The sequence below is a fragment of the Branchiostoma floridae genome, chromosome 11 (assembly GCF_000003815.2).
Source record: "Branchiostoma floridae strain S238N-H82 chromosome 11, Bfl_VNyyK, whole genome shotgun sequence".
Lineage (NCBI taxonomy): Eukaryota > Metazoa > Chordata > Leptocardii > Amphioxiformes > Branchiostomatidae > Branchiostoma > Branchiostoma floridae.
In genome coordinates, this window is record NC_049989.1 from 725471 (window position 1) to 737952 (window position 12482).

Genomic DNA, 12482 nt, shown 5'->3' on the forward strand with positions numbered 1-12482 from the left:
TCATGCAATTCAGGACACAACAATGGTTGTAGTTAAGGTGGTATCTAACTGCACTTGTGTCAAGCTTGCGTCACTGCGGGGTTCGTTCACTGTGTCACTGTGTTTTGTTATTTTCTAAAAAAAGTTATGATCTAGATTTTGCGTAATACGTAAAAGTATGACTTAGAAGACGACAAAATACATAAAACGTAAGAAAATTCCTCCTTTATCTCTGAAATTCGTTTAGTATCTTTCGAACCCGGCGCAGTGAAGCAAGTGCAGTGAGATGCCACCTTAAGGCTATAAAGGGCGCAACCCGCCGTACGTGCAAATACGAAGTGTCTACGTGCCAAAACGTTGGCAAACTTTATGAAGCCGTAAGTGGTAAGTACCGCCTGCGTACGAAATGGTAGGGAATCCAACGGATTTGGGAGCACGCAGAAACTCCGTAGAAAGAACTCTCCGTGCATGTCGAAACTTTCTCTGCTTTCTCTCCCTGCTCTTGCCATTCCTTCCCCACGTTTTCAGAAAACGTGGCGGATGGGACCTCAAGAAAAAATAAGAGTTCGGCTCATACCTCCATGAAATATTCTGCTTATGCAAATGACTTTCACATTTGATGCTTGGTTATGTACACCTTTAACTAAGTTACACAGGTCACAATGTTGACAATCCAATCATTTACTACATGTATTTCCATGAATTAGGACTCTTTTACTCATATCAATTACTCAAATTAGGGAATTATTTGCATAATTGGTACCTGCTAAACTGCCACCTGCTACAAACTACAGATGTTGCATGTATTTGAGTCCTACAATGGAAAACAATGCAATTTTAAATTTTCCTCATAAGTGTGCAAATTAAGTTCAAATTTACATAATTTGCACTTCATTTTGTACATCTCTGTCAAATATGCCTGCATGCTAAATATCATGGAAATCAATCGTTCCTATGCTCCGTTATACTCTTTGGAAGGTTTTGATAAAATTGCCCCTGCAGTTCCAGAGCAGCCCAAACATACACCAGGTCAAAAGATACAAAAAATCGAAGTTCTGATGCAGTACCAAGGTCACATACCAAGGGGCCCAAAATTAACCATGACCTTCATCTTTCCAACCCCTACCCACATACCAAATAGTATTGAGTTATAATGACCACGTGTATCGATCCGGACACACAGACAGACACACCAAAAACAAAAAATACAACCTTTAAGACCAAACATGACTGTAATCACAGATACAAACGAATATGAAATATAGTTCTTAAAAATTGTCTCTATGTTTACATTTAACTGTAATATCAGATGTATTTGATTACCAATACATTTAAACACTGCAAACGTTGACACAAACACCTTACTGCCTTATAGCAGCCTCCTATAACTATCATTGATAGGCAGTGTAAAAGAGCAACCACCTCAGTCATGAAACTAAATGCGGACATCATCTAATAGTGATGGCTCTCTATGTAATGTACTAGTTGCTGGCTGTTCAAAATATTTCACTTGTTTTGTCACATTTGCTTTGTGGTTGAACTGGTTCTTCTTCATCTCCATCCTGTGGAGCTTGGGCCACTTGTCGGTTTTGGCGTTTGTGTCTGTGACCGCAGTAGCCAAGCATCACCAAGGCGATGATACCCACAGCACAGCCTAGGCAGACCACTGCAATGTTGTCAACGGGTAGATCCTTGTACCAGGTAACAATAGATCCAGTACTCTCCCTTTCTGGAAAAAATGTTTTGGTGTTTTTTTCGCACATTATTATCATGCAATTAAAAAGAAATCACATTATAGAATAAGGAAAACATGCAAGAAGTGGCAGAAGTCTATTTTTCTGCACCCCTCCCCCGAAATTAGATAAATCAGAGGTTTGAATTAAAATTAACAAATGAATAAGTTGAAATAAATGCCAAACCATCGTGCTACACATGATAAAATACATCAGATAATCTGTAAATCATAAAGAAATTATACCAAAAAGGATCTTACCATATCAATTATTTTGTGATCATATACAAGAGGAAAAGCAGAAAATCGGGACAAGGAGTGCAAAAAGAAATTGAATATTTTTGTTCACTTTTGAGAATTGTTTGGTAATTGAAGATTAGAAAGGCAACATTTTCGAAACAATGCAGAATGCTTCTCGAGCGATCCGCCCGTAATTTGCCTTTCGTCAAACTACTCACACACAATACTGAGGTAACGCCAAAAAGGACATTACCTAAATTTATGCAGCTTGATTCATTCACTGTATCAGTGCGATAATAAACGTTTCGGCATACAAAGAATTATGCACAATTGTTCTTGACAAATCAGTTTCTTGTGTATTTTTGCGACACATAAACCACATTTACAAGTAAAGAAAGACATACAAGTTACTGTATGATTGCTTACATTCAGCTCATCATGACTGACAGAAGAACAAGTCACTAGCAAAACAATATGCTTTCTTTATAAATGAAAACAGTCTCTATTGTCTAGTTTTCCTTTTTTTTGGTTTGGTATAATATAATCCGAGTTGGGTTTTTTTTTAATATATAAACAAGATGCATTCCTATCGGTAAGCATAATAATGTAGCCGTACCTGCTGGCCTTGTTGTTTGGTACGCCGTGCTCTGAGAAACAGTGGTTTCAGGATAAGTTGGCAGTGGTGTTGGCTGGGCAGAAGGATGCATGTGCATGGATGTAGTCTGTGAACGTACAGCGTGCTGAGAAACAGTGGTTTCAGGATGAGCGGGCTGTTGTGTTGGCTGAGGAACTGTGGTTTGTGTACGCATTACATACTGAGAAACAGTGGTTTGAGGAAGAGTTTCAGGATAAGTTGGCTGTTGTGTCGGCCGGGCAGAAGGAGGAATGTGCAAGGAACGTACATCTGTGTTAGTTAGAAATGTTACATGTCTCGGCGTCGTTGGTACCTCAATAGTTGGACCTGGCAAATGAAAATAAAAGAGTATTAGGTCCACAGCTCGATTCAGCAGCATAATATTTGACATCCATCATTCTTGTTGGAGAGAGTTTTTGAGTCTTAGTTACTCTGTGACTAGAGGGTAACCTCTAGCGACAGAGTCTTGTGATCACATTATGCGTTGAGTGTTCGCACCTATAACTCTATGTTCCGTTTGCCGCAATCGTATGTGGTTTGGCATGTCGTGTGTACTCCGTTGCGAAATGATGCACGTTCTTTTTTTCGCGGTAGCTGTTGTCATCATGGATGTAATAATTTCAGTTTTCACCCCTACGCTTCCGGTAAAGTGGTTCAGGTCTTCGTTATGATCGTGCATTAAGCCTTGAGGTAATTGAATATCGTCAAGCAGATGTTGTCTTCGTCGGAATATGCCATCTAGTTCGCGCTTTGCGTTTCCAGTACTGAGGTTGGTTTGACATAGTGGTTGATAGTCATATGCATTTTATGGTTAGAACGCGTTTTTTTCGCGGTAGCTGTTTTCATTATCGATGTAATAATTTGATAAATCACCCCTATTTCCCTGGTATTGTGGAACAGCTGGCCTATGGGCGATGGGGTTTGGCAATTACTTATCTCCAAGCAGATATGGAGTTATGTCCACAGCCGTCACTGCCCCACTTTTTAAAAAGGTGTGCGTGGTTGTTTTCATTTGGTGTCGTTCGATTAAGACGCTGATTTTGCTGTTGATGCGTACAGGACTGTGTTTTAAATTTGGCAGTGATAGGTATGTCAGCCTTTAAGAAAGTTTTTGGTACAAGTTGATGTGATTTGTTCTGTATGCGATATAAACACCAAGTCATACACCACAGAAAACATCACAACCGACATAAACCATAATTAGGTCACAGAGTATGTTGCATACGGTCACTTGTTTTGAATTGATATGCAACTTGATCTCCTTTTTATATCAACTCACAACTAGTGAGGCAACAAAGCAAGCACGTTCCCTGTAGTCAAATATCTCACCTGTCGCTGTGTAGGAGAACTGGAACCCCTGGGCCGTGTTACTATAGTCAGATCTGAACCTCACGACCATCTGGTTAGATGTACTGGTGATGGGGTCTGGTGTCCCGTAACCTGTTAACCTGGAAATCAACATGAATCTTTTTTACTTACCATAGATTCGTTTATGTTATCCAGAAAATGACGAAGATTTGAATCCACTATTTGCACCATCTAATCTTCTCTACTGTATGAGAACTATTCGGCTGTTCAGGCTATTACCTGCGCAGTCGTGGAGCACTGCCACTGCCTCCATCGTATATCTTCAAATAGTCATAACCGCTCTCAAGCCTGAAGCTGTCGAACGTGAGAAGAACCACGCTTCCTTCTGCCACGGTGATCGTCCACTCACAAGTCGCACGGTTGCCGTAGTTACTGGGGTAGTTCGGTGATGTCACAGTACCTCCAGGGGGAGCCGTCAGGAGACCTCCACATCCAGGAGCGCTGGTCGTAGGGGCGCTGGTCGTTGCTACTGTGTCTGAGGAGGGAATGAGTTAATCTCCAAGTAGATCTGAAACAACCAGAGGGGCGAGTAAGAACAGAAAGAAACAACACCCCGACTCCCGGGATTCGAATCCCATATGGTCTAGTGGTTAGGATTTGGCGCTCTCACCGCCAAGGCCCGGGTTCGATTCCCGGTGTGGGAACCATTGTAGAAATTCTGAGGGGCGAGTAAGAACAGAAAGAAACAACATCCCGACTCCCGGGATTCGAACCCGCGCCGAACCCGGGCAGCCGGATCAAAAATCCAACGTGCTAACCACAACACCAAAAGCTCAAGAGCTGTTGGCGTGGTCAGTTTTGCAGCGCTAGAACCCCACTGTTACACTTTCTCCGATCTACGTGACAAAAATCTCTGGTAACGTTTAATACGCAAGATCACGAAACAGCTAGCTGTTAAAGGCCGTCCAGGGATCGGAGGGCCGAAGGCCCGACCGGTCTCGGGGGTTAGGGGCATGCTACCCGGGAAAAAAAGCGGGCGGGGAGGGCCAGGGGGGGGGGGGCGGTAATCCAACTTGGGCGATCTTTTCCACTACAAATGTACGAACTTTACACAAAAGAAAACAAATTAATGTTGTAGATGGAAGAGACTTGGGTACATTTTAGCGATATCGTTTCGAAAACCGCTTCAAGACTGCTTCAATCTTTCCAAAACGGGAGTTATTTCGGCCAATTGCAACCTACAAACTTGCCAAAAAAATTCACGCCACCATGATTACGTTATATGCAGCAGAGAGCCCGCTGTCACGAAAGTAAACATCGTAATGTTTTATCCCGTTGCCGTCCGTGAACCATTCCGTATACAAAGAACAGATGCACGCAGGATGGATATTTATACCGATTTTAGTTGCTATAGTTTTCTTAAACTTCGTGCGAACATGGAATCACACGACAGAGGCGGCTGCAGAAAATTTCTCAGTATGGGGAGGGCGAACTATATCAACGTAATCCTTGGGGGTCCGGGGGCATGCTCCCCCGGGAAAATTTGGAAATCTTGACTATCTGAAACGGTGTTTCCTAAATTTTGATGGGCAAAATTTTCTGGCAGACTAAGCTTTAAGTTTAATAGCCTTTCTATTAGAACTTCACATGGTTTTGAGGGCGAGGACGCCTCCAACGTATTTCCACGATTTCGAGCGCCGGGCATGGCACGAGCCGTCGCAAGGTAGGTCTGGAGAAATGTCATTCAAATGATGAAGTTTGGACCCTCTGAGACACGATTTTCTGCATTTTGAGGGATAAACTTCGCTGGTAGACTATGCTAAATGTAATGACAATTTTCTGTCAGAGGAAGAGATTTTTGATGGCGGCGAGTGCCGAAGTGTTGTGTGCGCCAGAGGCGCAAGCCGTCGCATGGGACGTCCAGAGAAAAATTGAAATCTTGACCATCTGAAACTTCATTTCCTGCATTTCAGGGGCACATTTTGCTTGTATTTATCAAGGCCCCTCAGGCAATTTTTTTCAATGGCCCCCCCCTCGGCTCAAAAAATTTTTCAATGGCCCCCCCCTCGGCTCAAAAAAATTTTCATTGCCCCCACCCCCCCACCTATGCACCAGCCCTCCCCCCGGTAAATATCGTCAGGTCCCTAATGAGCTTGTGATGTAAGGAAGAAGTGATGTAAGGAAAAAGTGATGTACCCTAGTGGCTTGCTCTGGAACTGCAGAGGCATTTTTTAAAAATCCTGCACGGAGAATAACGGAACATAGGGATGATGGATTACCATGATACTTAGCATGCAGGTATCTCTGACGGAAAGGTACATAATAAAGCGAAAATTATGCTAAGTTTGACTTAATTTGCATACTTAAGTTAAATCTCCACTAGTTATGCGGAGATTCCGAGCAAGCGAGTGAGAATGAGAAAAATCCATATTAGCAGTGTTTTCCATTATGGGACATATGTAGTTTGTGGCAGATGGAGGATTAGCAGATACCAATTATGCAAATAAATCTCTAATTTGCATAGTTAATGTGAAGGTGTCCCCATTCTTCTGGGTACATGTCGTAAATGATTGGGCTGTCAACATTGTGACCTATGTAAGTCAGTGAAAGCTGTACATAAGCAAGCACAAATCGTGCAGATGTGAAAGTCATTTGCATAATCAGAATATTTCAACTCTCCAAACTCTTGTTTTACCAGTAAGAGGTTAAAGAAATGCCTTCTGGTAAAATATGGGATGGGGTGTGGGGTGTTTTCCCTTTTTTACCTAAGAGAGGTTCAAGAATAAACTGCTGGTAACTAGAGTTCCACGAACACATACCTTTGCCAAATAAACCAGGTTTGTTATGTAGAATGATGTCTGTAGACATAAATGTGTTACTCATTACATTTTACTTTATATGCCTGGAGTTGGTTTATAAAATTTTGCCATTGACTATACAGATTAGATCCCAATTTACATAATCAATATCAAATTGTATCAAGCATTACTTAAGCTATCAGGCTGAGCATACCAAAAATTATGATGATCGTTTCATCCCTTCTTGTCTTTTTGTCTTTCAAAGTCCGAAACTAAACCGGCTCCTGCAGTTCCAAAAAGACGTTAGGGGACCCAAACATACACCTCTTACTCTCTGCCCTCTTTCTCAGTTACATATGTATCTTTGAAAGCCCTAGCATAGAATGCAGTGGATTTTGAACTTTCATCATTAATTATGTAAAATAGTTGTTAATTTGCATGATTAGTATCTCATTACGTAAGTTTTCACTTAGGCTATCTACATACCAAAAATCTTGACAATCCATCAACACGTTCATATTTTCTCATTAATTATGCAAATGACGACCTAATTTGCATATTTCATAAGTATTGGCATTTCTCCCTTTCTCAGCTACATATGTGACACGTTTGAAGGTCCTATCATGGAGTGCAGAGGATTTCTTAACTTTCCTCATTAATTATGCAAATTAGCTGTAGATTTGCATAATTAGTTTTTCATTATGTAGGTCTTCACTTTGTCTATCTACATACCAAAAATCATAACTATCCGTCAACACATTTATAATTTCTCATTAATTCATTAATCATGCAAATGAGGTCGTCATTTGTATAATTGATATCTATCGACATTTCTCTCCTTCCCAGCTATAATGTGACAAGTTTGAAAGTCCTATCATGGAATACAGTGGATTTATAAACTTTTCTCATTAATTATGCAAATTAGCTGTTTATTTGCATAATTAGTATTCCATTATGTAAGTCATCACTCATTCTATCTACATACCAAAAGTCATGACGATCCGTCAACGCGTTCTTGAGTTATTCCCATCCAAAGCTTGAAAGGAAACCGACACCTGCAGTTCCAAACAAGCCGCTAGGGAGCCCAAATTCACAGCACTTACTCTCTGCCCCAAGGGCTATCTACCACAGCATGTCCAGAACACGAGATATCAAAAATTGAGGTTCCGCTGCAGTACTTTAGGAAGCTGCTAGGGGGCCTATTATCGAACTTGACCTTCCCGATCCCTACCCACCTACCAAATATCATCAGGATCCATGCAAGGTTTCTTGAGTTATGCTGGCGACAGACAGACGTACAAGCCTAAAACATAACATTGCCATTCTGGCAAAGGTAATAATAAAACGGATAGCGGGTGGTATCGCTTTATTTTACCAGTAAGAGGTTCAAGAAATACATTCTGGTAAACAAATGGGATAGTGGGGTGGCATTCCTTTATTTTACCAGTAAGTTGTTCAATGAACATTTGGTAAAAATAATAGGTTCTAGGTTTGTACCCTATGTTAGCACATCTCTTGTGGTTAGCACGTGTAAAAATATTTTTCAGGGCTAAAAAATGGGATAGATAAACAATTCAAGCGAACACCGGTCGAAATTTAGACCGGCTGGAGCTTGATCGCCGAATTTCAAAATCACCCGAGCGTCGACGGATTTTTCGCTGAAAATTTGCCCCGTTACAAGTTGGACAGACCGATGTGTCATTCCCGGCAATCCGGAAAGTTTAGGTTATTACTCTTTCTCCCTTTTTGGTGCACAGCGAAGGTTTAAATCGCAACGGACGAGCTGCTAAAAAAAAGTCGAAAATGCCCATTTGGAGCTCGGTTCTTGATCTGGGACGGGGGCTTTGGACACTTCGGAGAGACTTCAAAACCAGTAATGGACACCAGCTATACAGACTCATGTCACTATGAAACCGTAATCATTAAGTTGGTAGACATGGTAATAACTCGTACCTAATTGACAGATGAACCCCAACGGCTGGTAGCACCCAACATCATTCCATTCATAGCTGTACTCTTTCATCTCGGCGCAGTCTTCTGGGCCGAACTCATGTTCTTGATTGTTGGGCTCACCATAATCCCAGTTGGAATAGCCTGTTGACGACAAACGTGTGCCGTCCTCAAAAACCCATCGCCCTTCTCTGCCGGCGTCAGTTAAGCCAAGCCAGATGCGCTCGGTGTTGGGATAGAAAGTGGAGATAAAATAGTTGATTTGTATGTCCTTCGGCATGGCTACCAACGCCCCGTCCTCGGCACATCTCCGTCTGGCCCCGGCATAACTCACCCTCTCGTCAGAGAAGTCCTTGTAGCAGACTCCTTTGAAGTTTCTGTAACCCGATATTTCGCACCCTGCAAGGAAAATAGGAATATCTGAGTCACTTAAAATCTGCATTGGCAAATGTTAGATACGTACACAGTCACTACAAGCCATCCATTAACTATCAAAATCTCGAATATACATAGATCATTCCCATGAATCTTATTTTGTCATTTTGTGTATTTGATGTCTTTAATATCATTCTTTGTGCTTCCGAAAGCTGCCCGGCCGGGCCCCGGTTTGGAAATGTGACCTAAGCCTTACTTGGACTTTGCCCAAGATTCGCCTGATTTTCTTCGGTAAAAAGTATTGTATTGACGCAGAATGGTCTGTTCACGTTGTGGCTGTTGTGAAAACGTTTGGATTGATCTATCTCAAAATTGTATTATTTTCAGTGTGACCAGCGAAAAATACGACCGACGCTCGGGCGATTTTAAAATTTGTCGAGCTCCAGCCGATCGTCAAATTTTGCCGGCGTTCGCTTGAATTGTGACGCTGGTTAATCCGCACAAAAAGACACATAGTAGTGATGTGTGCAGTATTGTGATTTTTGCAAACCATGTAGAAACAGTATTCAGTCGTCACTCTACTGTGCGTCTGTCAGTTATCTTTACAATATCTACGGGTGGGGTGTATGCGTTCATTAACACTGTCATAAGGGTAGATGTGCAGTAAGATAACATACTTGTACTCACCTTTACCGGGTACAGCTAAAAGGAAGATTGAGAGACAGAGTGCTGCCAGTACCGTGCCCATGCCTTCTGTTCTGTTCTGTTCTGTTCAGGCGCGCTCGCTGCTAAGCTTAAATACGCGCAGGTTGACAATGAAGTGAAAACTGAGTAATCATTGGTAATACCAATGGCGTTAGAAATAATTTTTTTACCTAATTGTTAATACCCTGATTCAAAGGCGTGAGAAATATACTTGAACGCCGTGAGTGCAGTTGGAAAGTGGAAAATGTCCGTGGCAATGAATTACCACACAAATTGTGATAGGCAGACGCTGTGACCATTGGGGCATTGTGTGCCAATTTGACCACGAGAGACTCGGCGAAGATGTCATTTTGTCAGTGAATGCAAAGAGGTATGGTAAGAGTAATGCTAAGCATACACAATTGGGAATTGGAAATCTGTGACCATTGGGACTCTAAGTGAATAATTTGACCACGAGGAACTTGGCGAATATGTTACTTTGTCAGTGAATGTAAAGAGGTATGTTAACAGCAATATTTGGCGTCTGCACCATGGTGAAGCGAAAATCACTTTCAAGAATTTGATTGAGAGTTTCAGAAGTAACACGCCGGTTCGTTTGTTAAGTCTAAATCTCCATGTCACAGCACATGGCATATTGATCTGGAAATATAGGATGAAAAATACAACCAAAATGAGATAACAAGAGTCTTTCCAAGGCATGGAATTGCCAAATTTGTTGAAATTATCTCTAAATGGTTATGTGGTTTCTAGTCAAAATCCTGTTTGGGGACTATAAACAGGCAGCTCTGCCCAACATTGCCACCTAAAATGAGCATTCAGCCGGGCATGGACACAAAACTGTCAAAATTCACAAAATTGTCTATTTGCGGCCAGTGTCGCGAGTTTGGTCTCCTAGGGTTAATGGACTAAACCTGATAACTGCATAGAATCCACTCAACAATAAGTCATACAATTAATCAACAGGATCCTACTCTACCTCGGACGCTAAAAGTAGATTTTTGGCATTCTTTGTGATACCCTGATTCAAAGGCGTGAGAAATACACTTGTTGTCAGGAAGTGCGGCTGGAAATTTAAAAAAAAAATGTCCGTGGTATTAGACTACCACACAAATTATGATAGGCATGCGATCTCCAAACTCAAATTTCATCCCAAAGCAGAAGCTGTGAACATTGGGTCATTGTGTGCTAATTTGACCAATAGGACAGAATTGTTCACCCTCCTGTCAATCTTCCGAAACCTGGAGGGTCAGGGAATACATTCCCGTCCTTCTCGGTAAATGACTATAACTAGACAGAAAGAGTGGGGCGTCCGAGGCGTTAACATCGGGTCTGGGGGCATCTCATCTGAAGCTACAGAAGCTACGACTGTAGGTAGGAATCTGTTGCTGCTGAAGATACAAGGACATGCATCACTTCCGACAAAGTATGTTGGTTTTTCTCCGGTGAATGGCCTGTTCCTTTCACTTAAATGCAGCGGAAAGTTATATCATTGAAAGAACAGTAGCTTTTGATATTCCCTCTCCGGTAAGATTGGTCGTCGTTCATTGTTCTATGACCGGTAAGGTATATATCTCCTAGAAACATTAAGGTCTAGACTACCAGTTGAGGCCTTTGTACATGTACTAGTATACTTGTGTCTGGATTGGTGGATAAATTCTTCAGTAATGTGATTTGAATCCTTAGGCTTGTGTGACGAGACTAAGATTAAATTGTACTGGGAGGTTGTAGTGGTCTTGAATCGTGCGAAACCGTTCCTTTTCTTAGCCTTCTAGATCTAGCCCAAACATGATCTGTTTTTATTTCATAATATGAGTAATCTCTCGCAAGTCAGGTTCACCGTAGTGAGAATACGGTGCTATCAAACTCCGTCAGACTTTCGAGCTTCGTGACAAACCCTTTTGTTACCTGATTACAAGACAGGGATGCACCCGGTCTCCCGTCCAGATGAACGATGTAAACCACCTGGCTGGTACGAGACGGAGGTTTGCCAGGCCTCCATCCGGGTGATTTGTAGACACCATCGCACACCGAGGCATGCCTCTACTCTTTTTCCAAAGGTGTGGTGGGTTCTTTCAACGTGCGCGGGGTATGGCTTTCCTCAAACACGAGGCCTCCGTCCTTTCTAAGGGACGTCCATAGCCGAAGCTCGTTGAGGGAGAGTTCATGCACCTGCATCGTTCCGATAACACTTTTCACCTGCAACATCCTGGTTGGAACGCTCCATCTGTTTAGCAACACGGTACACATCTGCACCTTGAGGATCGATGGCAGCAAAAGTCTCTTTCTCAGCTGCAGATTTGGCCAACCAGACAGCGTGCTTTAAGAGGCGTTTGGCTTCATTGTAGGCAGTTTTTGCGACCTTAGCTTCAGCAGTTTTACCTTGCTTCCGAAGGGAGTTGAAGACCTTAAACAGTTCCCTTTTCTTGGACACAGCTTCTTCTACATGGTCATCCCACCACCAGGTCTCCGGTTTCCACGAATGGTTCTTGGAGTAACTTCTATGCTTGGTGTTTTGTTTTTAACAGTCCAATAAAATCACTTCTTTGAACTATGTTTTTTGAAGTTCAGAACATGGAGTGGTGCATTTCAGCAAGAAACCTCAAGAGAAAATTAGCTGTTTGCGTTAAGGCTCTGGTGCACGTCCCCCGTTTTTTGGCCTTTCATACTTTCGGGAGGTTTTTTAGGGGTTGCGTGGTTGGCAAACATATGCAACTATGTATGCTAATTTTTAACGAAATATCGTGATGTTTGGTACAGTATA

The 12482-nt window shown here is 42.1% G+C and overlaps 1 protein-coding gene and 1 non-coding gene across 2 annotated transcripts; one reads left to right on the forward strand and one right to left on the reverse strand.

The window, feature by feature from the left end:
• Positions 1 to 346: 346 nt before the first annotated feature.
• On the reverse strand, positions 347 to 10396 carry LOC118425451 (cubilin-like). The gene is made up of 5 exons (XM_035834267.1): positions 8645 to 10396; positions 4173 to 4428; positions 3915 to 4033; positions 2568 to 2912; positions 347 to 1708 (listed from the first exon to the last, which is right to left on the reverse strand). The coding sequence occupies exons 1-5, from the start codon at positions 9081 to 9083 to the stop codon at positions 1476 to 1478; spliced, it is 1392 nt and encodes a 463-aa protein (XP_035690160.1). The 5' UTR covers positions 9084 to 10396; the 3' UTR covers positions 347 to 1475.
• On the forward strand, positions 4526 to 4597 carry Trnae-cuc. Its single transcript has one exon. It is a non-coding gene; the product is annotated as a tRNA-Glu (tRNA).
• Positions 10397 to 12482: the final 2086 nt, after the last annotated feature.

Bases quoted from the DNA above. Each gene is read 5' to 3' on its own strand.
- LOC118425451 (XM_035834267.1), bottom strand. From the start codon at position 9,083: ATGCAGATTTTAAGTGACTCAGATATTCCTATTTTCCTTGCAGGGTGC. The intron at 2,913-3,914 runs GTGAGATATTTG...TTCATTTGCCAG, and splicing joins GTTCTCCTACACAGCGACAG to GTCCAACTATTGAGGTACCA. The intron at 1,709-2,567 runs GTACGGCTACAT...CATTTTTTCCAG, and splicing joins CCAAACAACAAGGCCAGCAG to AAAGGGAGAGTACTGGATCT.